At 39.2% G+C, this 16,637-nt stretch overlaps 1 protein-coding gene across 1 annotated transcript; it reads left to right on the top strand.

Annotated features, from left to right (window-relative positions):
* Positions 1–2,849: 2,849 nt before the first annotated feature.
* On the top strand, positions 2,850–15,881 carry LOC121317351 (SERTA domain-containing protein 4-like). Its single transcript, XM_041253190.1, has 6 exons — positions 2,850–3,119; positions 10,726–10,881; positions 10,999–11,160; positions 12,092–12,271; positions 12,942–13,057; positions 13,292–15,881. The coding sequence occupies exons 3-6, from the start codon at positions 11,103–11,105 to the stop codon at positions 13,928–13,930; spliced, it is 993 nt and encodes a 330-aa protein (XP_041109124.1). The 5' UTR covers positions 2,850–3,119; positions 10,726–10,881; positions 10,999–11,102; the 3' UTR covers positions 13,931–15,881.
* The last annotated feature ends 756 nt before the right edge of the window (positions 15,882–16,637 follow it).

The raw sequence follows: 16,637 nt of genomic DNA, 5'->3' as shown, positions 1-16,637 counted from the left end.
TCACCATTATAACTATAATTGAAAAGTAACCAGCTATTATCACAGACAATGTTGTGCGTCAAATACATTCTAGTTTTATCAGCTCCTGAAATGTCAAGAGACACTAACATGAAGACTGTAATGTAGATGGTGGTTTATTTATAGACTAATCTGTGGGTTTCAATATGATTGCTAGCAGTTGGTATGATCACATCCTGGCTTATACAAGAGGCACAACTTGGCCATTCATCAGGACAATGTGGATGGATTAAGTGGGATCTAGTATGTCTCCAAAGTTAAACATTGTTGCCACATCTGTCAGAATTTGCACTCAACTGTGGTTTTCCATGCAAAAGGACGGTAACTCCCTTTTAACATGCTCAGCATACGGATGTTGCCAGAATCTACAGTGGCATGTGTGGTCTATTAGGGGGAAAATACTGCTTGAAATTGGCCAAGACCTGGGAAATCAGTTAAAGCCGACAACAAGCATGTACAGCATTTCTAGTATGTGAAGGCAGTTCCTACACTAAGATTTACATTTGGCTTACTTACTTTAGTTAGAAATATGAAAAATGTAAGGGTTATGCTAATACCCTTTCAAGTAAGAAATGTACCTGGCTGCTGGGGCCTTGGGCACCAGTTTGCCGCTGGTTTGCGCACTGGGAGTAGTTGCTTGGGACCCCTGTGTGCAATGAAAGCGCCGCAGCACCTCATCCACCGCAGAACCAAAGATATGCCCTGGTGTAATGGGGGCGTCTAACAGCGGTGCTTTATTCACATCAGACACGCATGCCTGGGAAAGCAAAGCTGTCTTCTTGCAGCTACCAAAGCAGCCAGGTTCCTGCCCACAGCCTGTCTGTTCAATTTGGAGACACAGATCAGGTGTTTGTTCACCAAATGCATGCTCACGCAGCAGCTCTGCAAACGCCGTTCCCTGATGTGAAACTGCTGGCCAGAGTTTATCCAGCTGTTCGAAGTTTGCCAATCTCTTGCTCTTGGAATGGTGATTCTTCCTCTTCCTCTTCCTTGAGGAAAACCATGAAGATGGATTCCGACATGGGCTATTCCCCAAGCACGTTGCCTGCTCTCCCTTTGCTGAGCTAAGTGGAGAGGGCTCAGCCACCTCTTTAACAGAGGATGATGGGACAGCACACTGCCCTGGTGTAACAGACATCGAGCACTCTAGAGCTGCCAGACACACCTTTCTCCAGCATGCACTTAGAGAAGCTTGCACAAACTTGCAGAAACTGCGGTTAGTTAGTGCCTCTTTGGTGTGCAACCCAGCAGACTAGCCTTGCAGTCACAGGGATAAAATCCAGGCATGATGCATGCTGCAACATAGTGTTCAGTAATGTATAGCTGCTGCCTCAGTCTGCTCAAACAGCCACGGAGCAGGTCAAGATCCGAACCATGTATTCTGGTACTGGACCAAGGATGGTACCGCAGTTTGGAACCAGGTCGGTGCCTTAGCACCGGGTTGGTATAGTACAGTACCAGGATGGATCCGGGACAGTTCAGTACTGGTTCGGCATGGATCTACTCGGTTCACTTTATTGCAGGAAGCAGTATAAAGGGATGCCCACCTGTATAGCTTCTAGCAAAACCACACAGTCAGTACAAATACGAGACTGAGGGAAGCCTGCTTGTTAGAGTTAACAGCCTTCGTAATGGTGCTGCAAGCTGTCACCAAGACAGCAACAAGATACTGTGGGAGAGATTGCAAGCAATCTCAGCCGAAGTGCGTATCTCGGTCAATGCAGAGAAAAAAGATGATGCTGTGACTTTATGAAAAGGTTGTGTGCCACTTTATTTATTGTGCAGAAACTACAATGGCAGGTTTTTTTTTTTTTAAATGCAATGTCTACTTGTACACTATTTCTGCCAGAAATACACAAGAAAAAAAAAATGTATAAAGCCTTAACAATCTACTATTCCTGGATATTTTATGATATAACAGTTTTACAAACCTTTATACTTTTGTCAGATTTAGCTGGAAATTGGGCAGCAAGTGATTTAAACAGGAAAGTGAAAATTGTTTATTTATTTTATTTTTTTTTTAAACTTCAATACGTTAGTAATGTACATTGTATTACTTTATATCAAATTATATGATTGATTAACCTATTAAGTTTAACTTGTTGTCAGAGCAATAATAAAATAAAAAATGTAGCAAAACACCTGATTTTTGTCTCAAGTTTATTATTAGAAGTAATACAATTAAATTAAATAACATGCACTGTATATATGTTCTAATCCAAGTTTAGCAATGTGGAACGGCCAGGTTCTGTTGTAGGCGATTACCCAAGGTCTAGAAAGTTTGGGAATGGCCAAGAAAAATAAACAATTATTATTGCTTGTTACATTAAAAATGAAAGGGGTATTTCAGCCCATATTGTATTTTTTTCATAGCAAAATCGTATCGTATATATAATATATATATTATATATATATATATATATATATATATATATATATATATATATATATAAATTTGCTTTTTTAATGGGATATTATAATACACACACACACACACACACACACACACACACACACACACACACACATATATATATATATATATATATATATATATATATATATATATATATATATATATGAGATGTAAAAGTCATAACATTCATTTAATGACAGTTATCAAAAGATATGCGTTTGGCTTTGAGGTGCACTGTTTATTAACGTTGCCAATCAGCATACACACCCCACTACTAGAAGATGAGAGAGAGAGAGAGAGAGAGAGAGAGAGAGAGAGAGAGAGAGAGAGAGAGAGAGAGAGAGAGAGAGAGAGAGAGAGAGAGAGAGAGAGAGAAGGGTGACGCCCCCGTTTTTTTTAGACGTCTTCAGCAACCTTATGTTCCAGTCGACGGAGCCGCGGTACTACGGCACTATGCCTGTGGGGTGACTCGTGATTAAGTCGGTTCTGTGTACTGTACCTCTCGCTGTCTTGTTAACACCGTGCGAAGTGTTGTTGAATGAGAAACCGTTCTGGTGACCGCCGGATCTTCTGCTTTCAGCGTCGCAGTGTTGTTCAACTGGTGTACTAACAAAGGATATGCGAGAAGGTTTAATCTGACTTGATCTGGACAGTGTGGATGAAAGGTTTATAATCACCTGAAAAGGTAGGTGCATTTGTTTCCTTTTTAAGCAATACAAAAGCTGATGCCTGTAAAAGTCACTTTTTTGTGCAAAGCACGCTGATTCCTATTGAAGTTATGCCTTTAAACACCTTGTCATATAACTTAAGTGCCTAATTCGTAAAGGATGATGTTTTGCAGATGAGTTTAGTTAGGTATGACAGCAATAATGACGAAGCTGGGGACTACCTGTTTTGAGATTAGGGAGCTAGGTTGGCAAAGTTTTACATATTAAAGTCAGGGCTGAAGGAAAAAATATATTAATTTTCCTTTGGATACTTCTACAGATTTGCATTATTTTGAATTCACAAAAAACTGGACACCAGGTAAAATGTAGTTTAATTCTCTTAAAACTAGACCTTGGAAGGTACTATCATCTTGCTGGGCTCCCAGCTACATACAGTACAATGTGAGTTAAACTCAATAGCTTCCACCTTAGGCAACATTTATTCTTAATAGCCACAATTTACAACTTGTGACGTATATTTACGGCTTGCAGAATTCTATGGTCAACATATTTTACAGAAATATACAGTTGGCTGCTACTGAATAATTGTCTGCTATTGAATACAGTAATAGACATTGCGTCTCTTGTAAAATCTCACCAAGTTAATTTTGCCGTTATTAGCTCAGCCCATCTCATACCATGCATTATGCTTTACATCACTGCACAATGATGTGGGAGAATGTAACTACATTATTAGTTAAATGCACTGTGCAACATTTTATTTTTAAAATTTTTTTTTTTAGAAAATATGACCTTATCAGTCGGTTTGTCTGTTGTGCATTAAGCTTCTCAAAGCTGTCACGGTCCCTGGTATCTGTGTCAAAAAATGAACTGTTACTTTCAATTGCTATCATGGTGTTTTCAGTTAGAAGTGAGAGAGATCGGCTCATATATAAACGCCATTGCCATACAGATAGAAGTGTATTCAGGGTTTAAAGAAGTCACTATGCTATTTTACTTTTGATATGTAGGCCTACAATGTATTGATTTTGATTGTGTACAGAATATTACAATTATACATTATTATACTTATATTTGGGTTATAGTCTATAGAACACCAGCTGCGAACACCAGTAAATATACTTAATAATGTAATTGTAAACAATAAAGTAGAGGTGGGCAACAATATCGTGCACGTATTTCGATATCGATTATATTGAAGTCTTCCAAAACACAGAAAAATATAATGCAATTGCATTATATCCACGGAGAAAAACAAGGTCTTGTTACATTGTTTTACTGTTCCATCATTAGCCACCTCAAAACCAAAATATTTCTATACTTCACTGCATACAGGCTTCGGGGGTGTTCATTTCCTAGCCAATCCAGAAGTAATTGAATCTTCAGCTGCTGAGTATGCTGACTCACAACACCTTTAAAGTATTAAGTATGATGTCATGCCGAATTGTGCATGTGTTTTGATGTTTTAAAAGTACATGTCATTTATAATACCGAAAGTTCACATTTTAAAAATACATTAGCGGAAGTAACCACACAGACAAAGTGAAATGAATCGCTGACGCAGGTGCATATTTCAGAATAATGCCAATAGTGCTTATGCAGCATGCAAATAGCCTTTGGTACCTAATCACCAATCAATGGAATAAAATGTTTAAATAATACGTGTGTGGTGTTTGCCTGGAAGACTGACAGTGATTGGTATGCATAGGGTTTCTTGTATACTAATATAAAATAATGTATTTAAGTATTGTTAGCAATAAAAAGTATGTCTCTGCGAGCGTTCTTGATTTTTCTTTCAAACCCATGATATCCCGATATGGAAATTATTATAGATATCGAAAGATATCGATATCATATCAAAATATCGATGTTGGTGCCCACCCCTACTACATAGCAAGTACTGTGGCCACAGAATCAATTTGCAATTTACATGACAATGACCATCTCATGTAGGATAAACTAGAAGTAGAGAATAGTTTTGCTGAGCTGGCATCTTGAAATGTGGAGTGCCAGTGTCCAGGATGGTAATTCGGTGGGTCCCTCATTTTTCACTTATTCAAAAATCTCTAAAATAATAATAAACTATTTAACAAAAACTGTTTTCACTGTTTTTGGTCTGTCCAAGAAAGGAGTATTGGCAAAAGCTAATACATTTACTTTGTTTGCTGAAATTGGTGAATCTCTTCTTCAAACATTACACCTACATCACATAATTCAAAATGGTCCACTCATTGTACACACTGTTCTGCAATGGACAACTAAGGGTGCAGTAATATATTCCTACTCAAAGTGCAGCTACTAAGAACCTGATGGGGCTCCAGTTTCTCTAATAATTTTGTAAGAATTTAAAACAGCAATTTCTTTCTTTTTTTTTTTAAATTCAATTTCAGGGTAGACCCAAAAAAACAGACAAGCCACCTTGTTTTTAAGAGCGTCCTGGGAATTTACTTGGCAAAGATGGTTAAAGCAGGCTGTTTGATGGCTTTTGTAAGACTTACGGTTTTGCATTTGATCATCATGAAAACTGCAATTTCAATGACAGTGATATAAAACCCAAAAGAATGTACAGGACTGCTCTGTCACTAAGAACATTGCCTTCCTGTTCTGACTTTCCCCCTATCAAAAGACAACAGCAAGCCCTGTGCCCATGCCACACAGGCCTTGGACCGCAGGCCTGATAGGAAGCCTTCTGGTTCAGGAAGGCTGGCAAGCACCAGGAGAGCTCTAAATGAGCTGGTTTAGTGCTACAGCTTGCATTTCTCAACACAGACAACCAAGGGAATCGGCCTAGTTTAAACACTGGCAGGCATTCAGCAGGATATGCAAAAGGCTTCCTCCCCGATGACTCTCTTGATTTTTTTTTTTCCCTTTACAAAAATAATACGAAGACATACAAGCCCCTTGGCCCTAGTATTGAGATTGGAACCGCTTTTCATCAGTCTCTGCCAACAACATCTGGAGTCACTTGCCAGGAATTCAACCTTCGCTGTTTATTTCCCTTAGAAGGACAAAACTGGAAAAGACTGAATTATAATAGGTTCCATTTTACTGGGAGCAGAAAGTAAATACTGTGTCACCCACTTGTCTTTCTAATAGTGTCATCACTACTGTACAGATGTTTCAACATCACTGCTATGATAATTGCATCCACTGAGTGACCCTTGAATTTGGCGTTATAGGCATAGTTGTTACTATTGGTTCTCTCTACTTGTGATGTCTGATTTAACAGAGAATGCACTAATAGTGTGAGATATAACACTGCTTCTGATGCCTTATATATGGGACATCCTGTAGAAGGTGTTCTGATAATACTACAGACCACATGAGCAAAGGTTCAATAAAGCCCAATAAAACAGGTTTTTAAAATCAATCATGTGTAGGTGATGTTTTGCCAGTGATAATCAACCCACTGATGTTTGAATGGGCTGCGCATTCAAGTTGTACCAGATATCATTATTTAAAATAAAAATTTACAACACGTTTCTTTGAAAACTGCACATTTCAGATCTATGTAGCAAATCAAAGTGCATGACATGGAAGATGTATGTCCTTATTTTATTAGCTACAACCACATTAATGTGTCCAGTTAACCCTGCCTCTTATAGGTTCACTTTGGGTGACAGAACCGTCAAGCGACCTCTTGACTAAGTGCTTACTATAAGGTGCAAGGTGCAGTCTATGAAATCACAAAGGTAATGGATGGTTGGGCCAGAGTGCAGGTCCCTGTTTAGCTCGCCTTGTAGAATCGCGGGCATTGTTCTTCTCTTTGTTTTGTTTTGTTACTATTTTGGGAGAGGACTCTGATGTGCCAAAAGCAGTTTTGTTTCACATACTCCACCTTTAGGAAGTATGTATCTAGCTCTTTGGGACTTCGCTGTCTTGGTATTCTGGTATTTCTAGAAAAAGGTGCCACCTATTGTGTTCCAGTTTAAAATCAACCCAGTGCAAATCATTTTTGTGAGCAATTTTCAAATCAATAGCAGACTGGAATTGCTGTGCTGTGAATTCTGAAGCTGCAGCAAGGAATGAAGCGTGAGACCAAACGCACATCGGAGCCGTTGATTGCGACCCAAGAATTGCAATTTGAAGGTAAAAAAAAAAAAAGAATTTGTGGCTAACTTAGAAATTAATGTGAACACTTGGTCATTAATAGGAATATGAACAGCCCCTTCTTGCTTGGCTAGTGCGCCCTTGGATTCAGTTACAAGCAAAGGACTTGTTGTTTAGTGTTTTATTGCCTCCTCTTGACGCCCGACTTGAATAAGGTATATTAAAAAGTTATCACCGGCTTGAGATTTATATTTTACGCAATTTACACTGGAGGCATTCAAAATTATCTCCAGCAGTATTTTAAGAATTAATTCAGGAGGTGGAACTATGTGGTAAGTAAAAAAAAAAAAAATAAAAAAAAAAGTTATAATCAAAGGTAACAATCACACATTGAAGTGGAGGTGCATTACCATTCATTTTCTATTGTAGAATAGAACCATGTGACATTTTAAATCATACAAGTGTAGAGGTGCTACCAGGAGTTAGTACTGATGCAGCCTAGGGGAGAAGGCAACTGTAATAATTCAGCTTTTTAGTGAAATAACACCCAGTTGGTGGCTATGAGTGATTTGAAAAACAAATGAATGTTTTATTCTTGGTGCCTATAATCTGCATGCTGGAATCAATCTGAGAGATAAAATGGAAATAAATTGTTTTACTAGCACAAGTAATGGCTACCAGTGATGTCATTTTGATCTGATTTTACTAGCTTACAGTATTTGCAATGATACCAGCCAGGGTATCCTTCAGAAAGTAATGTATTTCTACACACAATTACACTGTTAAACCAAGGAAACATTACAAGCAGTGAAATCAGTTACGTGGCTAAAGCTAAAACTCCTTGCCAGCCCTTTGAAGATTTCTCACATCTTTAATCTGTACTTAGCTGATGTCAAATTTGCCAGATTCAATACTGCATTTCCAGGGAATTTAAAGCTGCAGTTTCCCACAATTGAGTGTATTTTTATTCCTTGCTAACTATGTTTTCCATTGTAGTTTATCTTTGTTGGCATTCAACCTTAGTGGACTGTTTTTTTTTTCAACATACACCTCTGTGATTCACTGTCACCTTCAGGCAACAGGACAAAGATGCTTCTGAGATACCTTCTTGACAAAAACGTATAAGCCTTTTTTTTTTTTTTTTTTATAGCAGAAACAAGTTGTGAAATCACATAAACCAGAGACACTGCCATAACTGAGCCTGAGATTTCATGTGATTAAAAGTGGAACTGGGTTAGTGCACACAACAAGCAGACAAACTCTTTCCACTGAACAAAGTAAAGTACTTCATAAAGGGAAAATAAAACACACTTTTCTCCATTGTTAAATTATTTAACATTTGAGTTGAAGTTGAAGGTATTCAGCCACTGTGCAACGTAGTTTTAGAGGCTTGTTAAACACCTCTCACCATGGTCCTGCACCGTGCCAGTAACAGAAAACTGTCACATCACATCATGAAAATACAGCACTGTTACAGACCGAAGAAGAAAAAAAAAAGTTCTGAATACTTGTGGTTATGCATTTTCAAAGCCAGCAATCAGGAGATGCTTTGGAAACCTGAGCCAAAACCAGAGGACTGCACACAGGAAAAGAATGATGTGGAAGAAATGAGGTTGAGGAAAACCTGGCATGTTGTACACACCTTAATCCCAGAAAGCCACATACGCTAGAAGTAACAGGAAACCTTACCATGCAGTAATTTATGTTTAAAAAAAAAGACAAACGGCCAGTGTTTTATCTACATGCCCTCATTTAATCTGGGTAGCGTGTGCATAGTAAAGGACATTACAACCCACTTTGGTATTTCACGATTCAATAGTCCACTATTTCTCTAAATCCCTCACTAATTCAGTTTTTTATGTGTAATTCAGATATGCAAAATAAAGAGGGAGCGCAGTACTTCACTGTACATCATACCCATGGCAACAGGAGCAGCGTACTGTCACTGGTTTCTCACTTTCATCTGGGTATCTGCAGACACTCCACTCGGGACATGCTACCCACTGAGATTTGTTTACAAGGAGCCATAGCTAAGAATTGGTCAGCTGCGGCTCCTTGACCGGCTGGTGAGCATGTCCCAGTGAAACGTGACCGAAGGTGGAACAAGGGGTGAGGTTTGTTTATTATTCTCATATTACACACACTCACTTTCACACTCATTCCAGCAGGGGGCTTTGGCATCGCTCAGAAGCAGGTCCCAAATACAACACTGTAATTAGTAAAATATTTGTTTTATTCAACAGGTAGTAACTGGTATAACTGAAAAGCTGGCAACTTACAGCATTTCTTCAGTTTAACTACTATAGCTGACATGTTTCAGCACCTGCAGAGACTAAGTGGAAAAAATGTGTGAACAATTGCTCAATTCTTATGGTGTCCTGACATGAAAAACTTGCTGTTGTTGTTGAATAGTATGGAAGCAACTGAGTGACCTATTGTCCAGTGAGCGAGCTACACCCGCCTAGCTGACAGTGTTTGCCTGGGCATGCCTCTGGGAGGAGTTCCTCTGCTCTGATGGTTGGGTGGGACTATGCCCAAATCAGCCGAACGAGATCAAACAGCTAGGCTAGCTTTCACCTGGGGAGACTGACTGTCAAACTAGCAGCTACAATACTCTGTAGAATCAAAGCCCACGGCAGGTCACCCATGTTGAGGCAAGGTGGTGGATGCATATGGGCACAAAAAGAATCAAATATTAACAGTGTATTTCAGGATTCATTCCCACTTACTCATTGCAACAGCCTCATACCAAATCCATCAATAAATAATATTATGGGTGTAGTATTTACTGTATGTTTTAAATGTTTTAAATTTCCTCACCCTACAGTACTCTGCAGCTGCCCTGCGGTATTGTGTGACAGAAATATCAATGGGCCATGAGGTTTCTTTTTATTAGTAGAAATATGTCCTCACTCCACTGGCAATACCACGGTAATAGGTACAGGTAGGAAAGTATAGGGAAGTATCTGTAGTTAAGCTTGTGGATTAGTACAGACCTGTCTTTAAAGAAACCTTTGATTGCATGTTTCAGTTCAGTCTCCTTGTGATTCTTGACTGATCCTGTTTAATATTCTGCAGGCCTCCCTTGATGTTGTGTGTGTGTGTGTGTGTGTGTGTGTGTGTGCGTTATCTATTTCCTTAGGGGACTCAATCACATGAATGAAAATCAGAGCCAATATAGCGTCCCAGCCCCTGCAAATGTTTTGACTGGAAAAAGAATGCTAGGGGAGTTTGAAGTAGTTGAGGCTCTCTCCAACCCCCTTCTTGTGTCTTTGGACTGCAATCAAGTTTTGATCAAACCTAACATGAATTGGGAGACAGACAGCTAGAGTGAGAAAGAAAGAGGCAAAAATACAAGAGTGAAGATCAGTTAGTGTTTGATCGTGGGAGCTATAATCAGAATTTAGAAGCCAGCTTTTTGTTTTTTTGTTTTTTGGCGTGTGTGCGTTTAATATTGCATTCCACACTGACACAGATTGAGGGAGATCGAGAGAGATGGAAAGAAAAAAGCCTCAAGGGGAAGATTTTTTTCATCAGATGAAAGACAAATAGAAATGTCCTTTTTATTATTAGCTGGCTGTGCGCAAGGATTACATACAGACTGAAGAGGAGGGAAATACAACTGGGGGAAGCACAGAAATTCACAAAGGAATACCCTCCTTGGGAAGCAGAAGGTGATGGAACAGAGGAAGGAAAGATTTGGTGAAGTGTGAATAAGAGAAGCACAAGGTAATAAATGTCTGCTCTTGATAACATGGCGACAGTCATAGCTGCACAAGGTAGCCCTTTGTTCAATGAGGCTACAGTAGTTTCCAAATAGGTCATGTTTTCTTTGCTTGGTTCCAGAGACTGCTCGAGGATATCGGAGGAGGCACAGAGGTCTTATGCTTTACTTTTAACAAAACCATGGAATTGCAACGTAACCCTTTTATAGAGCAGTAGTTGCTTTCATGTTTGTAATACAGCATCGACATACTGCAGATACTACTCCAACTTCATTTCAGCAAGGTAAGATCACCAGAAACTACCCAGGTGCAACAGCAGTGTAATCTAGGATAAAATGGTAAACATACAACATGCAGACTTTTTAGTTTCTACAGTAATTTGTCAACACACGATGCTAAGGTGTATCTTGAAGAATTTTTTTCCAGGTTTTCCCCAGAATGGATTTTAATTGTCAGTAGTACTACAGTACTGGGCTAATCACAATCATTTAACCCTTGAAGGACCAGCATTTGGTAGAATTTATTGTATCTTTATGCTGGGGTGGGGTTGGAATTGAAGCTATAATTATTATTTTCAATTATTTTACCATGATTTATTTTAGACAGGCAGCTAGATTCTCAAAGTGAAGAAAACTAATAAGAATCCATTTAAGACTTACAAGTAGCACTGGGACAAATATTCAAATAAATTTATGTGGTGGCAAAAAATGAACATGTTTATTTTAATTCATATAACATAAATGATAAAAGACTTAGCAAAAAGATATTATGTAAATTAAACCAATGCAATACATCAATGACATCTGAAATAAATAACACATATTCTACTTTTAAGAGAGTTTATCTCCTTTCTTTAAAAGGTAATTTGATGGGGTACCAGGGCTATCTTATTCCTGAGAGAATTTTTTTTTCTGTAATATGGTACAAATTATACTTTTGTTTTTCAGCTAGTTCAATTTTTGAAAGAACATGAAAAACACTCCCTACTTACAAGCCTCAAAATGTTTTATTTTGGTAAATCTTTTGGGACCGATTTTCCTTTACAAAAGAAAAAAATAATGCTGATGACAATTTGGAGTAAAAGCCAAAAATGCCTCCAAGACGTGATTCTTCAGGAGGGTCCTTATTCAGCAGTGTTTCAGTTACCAGCGGTAAGCTCCAGTTTAACACAAAGCCAAGAAACAGGTGGAGGTACCTTGTGTTTGTCTCTGCAGAGTGCAGAGTACAAGAGATGACCCGGGTCCTGTCGATGAATACGCTTGGTGACCACACTGCCCCTGCAGGAGACTCCGAAATCCCAGAGTTCCAGTGCCACTGGGAGTCACAGCGCTGCAGCAGGGGCTGCACCTCCGGGCCTGTTCCACTAGAGCGTGCTGCAGGACAATTGGCTGGAGGTAATTATCTTGAACAAAGCCCTTGGCTAAATGCGTAGCAGTAAATAAACAGATTCACTTTAAGGCAATGTTGCTTTTAAGTAGTCCTCTTTGAATTAAATTACTGCTTATAATATACGAATACTATGATATGTGATATCACTACAGCATGTGTGAGAGACTAATAAAAAAAATCCCAGGCTGCTAACTTGAGTAAGAATGATGAGCAGCTCACCGGTACAGGAGTGATGATCAGTTTACCTGACAGCACTATGCCTTGGCTCCTGAAGGCAAGGTACATTTTATTCTGTGCTGTTCACACAATGCAAGGCCTACTGCTGTAAGTAAAGTACACTGTTAGATCCTATGGTAAAAGCATAGTGAAGTTAAGTGAAAGCATTCTTGACTGTAGCTAAACCAGGTAAAATAAAAGGTAGCAGGTATGGTGATTAATTGTAAACCATGCAGAATTTGTTTTTGGTGAAATATGCAACCGTTTCCATGGCAAACTTCCATATAGATGTCCTGAATTTTTTTTTTTTTAATTTACAACAGTAACATTTTTATTAGATGATAGCAGCAAAAAAAAAAAAAAAAATTGTATTTTGTCCAAAAAAAGGGACATAAACAAGACTGTGTTTTCTGAGGGGAGTTGTCCTGTTTACCTGTCATTTGTGATTTATGGCAACAGAATCCCTTTGCCGGAGAGGACCAGATCCTGTAGCCACGTCAAGGATCGCATACTTCAAACGGAAGTATGTAGAAGACGAGGACTCCCACCCAGTCCTGTACAACTGCTGCCAGAGAGTAGGTTTAACTGCAGAGTTCACCTTTGAAGCATGCATTCCTAGGAAAAGTCATTACGAATTGATAACCTGAAATCGATTGTTCCCTGCATGAAATCCTTTTCATGCATTCATATTTTTCAACTTCTGTTTTCATCTAGTTAGGGACTGATCACTAAAGCAGTGTTTACCTGTATGATCTGGGTGCAGCCCAGATCGTGGTTCCATGTGAGTCATAATAGCCTCCTCCTTACAGGTGACGCCAGCCTTCGAGGAGCGGGCCCACGTGCTGCAGGTGTCTTTGGACAAGTTGCGTTTCATCGAGGACCCTGAGGCCTTCCTGCGGCGATCTGTCCTCGTCAACAACCTACTGAGAAGACTGCGGGCTGAGATCCTGCTACAGAGCAACTGGTGCTTCTCCCCTCCGCCCCCTGCTTCCTCCCCATCGGCCAGCCAGTGCCCCTGGGAGAACCCAGCTGCTCAGGCCTGCTTCACCAGTGTACCGCCCGTCAAGGGACACTACCGCAAACGATTCCGCGTCAGCCGGGGAGAGGAGGAGTGCTTTGAACGCTGCTGCTGCTTCTACCGGGGACGCTACCTGCGCTTGCCCTTCTCTGTCTGCGATGAAGCGCCTTCCTCTTCATCCTCACCATTGTCTTCCTCCTCTTCCTCCCCACTCATCCCTCAGCTGCTTCAGATGGAGGGTGAAGCCAAACTGCATGCCTTTTACCCTTGCCTGAACCTGCCAGGACCTGGAAAACTAACAGGGGAACATGAAGCACCAAAGCAGGACAGGACATGCGCTTCTGTAGGTGTGCCTGGGGTGGCTAAAATATTGGATGTGCAACAAGAGGGAGCTGGGAGATGCTTTGGAACTGCAGGCCACTCAAGCTGAAAAGCACATATTACAGAAGGGGGTCAGGAGACTATGGTCTGCTGCAGCATTGGGAGAAAAAGGTAAAGATATCAGGTTGCTTCTCTTCTGATAAAACACTTGTTTCAGAAGCCATGTGTTCTTAAGACTGAAAGGGATGCAGTGTGTGAGGCACTTGCATTTCAATAATCCAGAACATGCATTGCATATTTTTGCTAGGGCTGGTTTCCCAAGATCTGGAGATATAATAGCAGAATTATTTACATTGAATGAAAATGAAACCTAAGTAATGGGATCACAAAATAAGAGGCTTGTTGGACTGAGATGATGGATTGACAATACATAAATACAACATGGTGCCTTACATTTGTAAAACAAAAAATGCTTAAAGGTGTTTAATTGTTTTGGAATGGCTTTTATGTGCATGTTTAGTAATGGGTTTATGTAACACTGGGGGATATTATGAGGACCTTTTGTTTCTTGTTGTTTCTTAGGGATGTGAATACCTGGTAATTAGACCCTTGGGGTGTCTGATTCTCCAAAACAAAACTAAAGGACCACTTTAATTGCTGTTTGTAATGCCAATGTTTCAGAAGCTAAAATAGTGTGATGCATTCAAGTGTAAGTCCATGATTATGAATACATAAAAACTGTGATTAGGGGATCTGCAGTATAATGGAATAATATCGTATTTTATATTATTTGGGCAGGTTGGTTTGGGGTCCTGGAGTTTTTTGTGTAAATTCAATCATTGCAGGGCATAGACAGAAATAGGCCTGGTGTTATGTCATTGGGATATGGATTTGAAAGTACCAGACTTCAACGGGAAGCCCTTTAAAACAATGACTTCCAGTGGAATTTCGTTGGGAGTAAAATCTGAACATATTTTCTGGTAACAAAAAAATTACCATAGATTCATAATTAATTCAAGTAACAACAGCTATTCCATTATTTTTTAGGGTTAACCTCTCAAGATTCAAATAACAAAATCACAGCACTGTTTTTTTTAAATTATTTTTATTATTCTTCCTGTATGTGAGACACATTGAGAAGTACCAAAAAACACTCAAAGTCTTTCCAGTGGTGTGAGTTGGGTTTAATATTCAGAATTCATATTACAAATTCTGAATACCTTTTGTACAAAAACCAAGAAAACTGGGTTTACCCCTTTATTAACTTGTTATGTGATGAATACAGCTGGATTTAGAGCTGAATGAAACTGCTGCTTTTGATTGAATGAGGTATGTTGTTACTGGACAGTGGAAACACTTCTTCCCTGACTTAACACTGGTTTAATCCCCTGACCAATAAGGGGTCTGGATTTAGGACCTTCAAGTAAGAAGATTCCTCCACTGTTATTCTATCAAAGGGGTGTGCAAGCTAATCATTTAGAAAAACATGCCTAACCCTAACCCCAATCCTAACCCCAGACGTATATTTAAACGTTCAGACTAAATCTGCCCAAATTCGGTATGGCCCTGGTTTTGGCTTCATGAACACCTGTAATTCTACAAAATCTTTCCTCTTCCTTGAACATTCTCACATGATTACATTATTCCGTACCTTTTCCGTACTGTGTGACAACCGTCTTTACTGAGACTACCACACAATAGGACAGAACTGCTGAGAAATTCAGATGTCTCTTATCTGCGGAGCAAACAAACTGTAAAGAGCGACTTACCTAAACATGGTAGCGCATTAATCAGGTACACAGTGAGAATAAAAGTGTATTGAGTCTCAGGGTCTTGCTGACTGTATAATCTGTTATTATATATTGTATTGACACAGGACGGAACAACTGAGATGCTGATGCACTTTGTTAGCTAGGGCTTTTTTGTTAACCTATATTGGAAGACATCTCTCAGCATTTTACAAATAAAATGTACATATTCTTTTACTTGAAGTGGGCAATGTAATTATTAACTTCTCTTCTGAAAGATATCTACAGTACTGACACTATGCTTAGGCCAACTATGGGTCTTGAGGGGGCGTGTATCCTGTGAAGCTACCTACACCATTTCTTCCAGCAACTGATAGTACGAGGAGTAGCTGGTACAGACCAATACTGACAGTATCAAAGTTTATCATAGTAAAAGTATGTCAAAGTGTATTAAAGCACAGCAAAAGCATGGTGAAAGCCACTGAGGTAAAGTAAATTCTATTAAAAAAAACATGACAAACCATGTTAAACATGGGAAAACAGCAACATTATTGTGCAGCTTTAACGTGGTAAACTTGCATAAGCTTGACAGCACTGGTTAAGTACTGAGCTATATTTCACTACTTATGACAGAGGGTAAGGGTGTAATTTTTTACACAGAGGGTGGTAAGTGGATAGAATTGGTTACTAAGCTACACTGAATCATTGGGATCCTTTATGATCAGCTACTAGCAACCTGGCAAGCATGGCCTCTTCTCTTTATAACTTTTCATATCTACTTATGTTATTAATTCATGTTTATAAAATACATTTTAAAAAAAAGCCTGCATCCCTTTCATAAAATGTTGTCATTATGGAAACCAAGTCTGTATGGTGTATGTTAAAATAAATGTAATGACAATAATAATAAAATATTGTGTTCTAATGCATTGTGTGCTGTTTAATTAAGTAGGAAATTAGTAAGCAACACTTAATCAATGACCATAAAAAAGGATAGACCAAAGCATTTGTAATACTGTATAACAGCTAGAAGACACATCTCGTACGGTCTGGAGCACAATGAACCAG

The sequence above is a fragment of the Polyodon spathula genome, chromosome 6 (assembly GCF_017654505.1).
Source record: "Polyodon spathula isolate WHYD16114869_AA chromosome 6, ASM1765450v1, whole genome shotgun sequence".
In the NCBI taxonomy this organism is placed as follows: domain Eukaryota; kingdom Metazoa; phylum Chordata; class Actinopteri; order Acipenseriformes; family Polyodontidae; genus Polyodon; species Polyodon spathula.
The sequence above is the reverse complement of the archived record's forward strand: the minus strand, read 5'-3'. Positions and strand labels throughout refer to the sequence as shown.

Excerpts from the sequence above, each read along its gene's own strand:
- LOC121317351 (XM_041253190.1), top strand. The coding sequence starts at position 11,103 with ATGTTTGTAATACAGCATCGACATACTGCAGATACTACTCCAACTTCA. Across the intron at positions 11,161-12,091 it reads TCCAACTTCATTTCAGCAAG|AGTGCAGAGTACAAGAGATG; the intron begins GTAAGATCACCA and ends TTGTCTCTGCAG. Across the intron at positions 13,058-13,291 it reads TGTACAACTGCTGCCAGAGA|GTGACGCCAGCCTTCGAGGA; the intron begins GTAGGTTTAACT and ends TCCTCCTTACAG.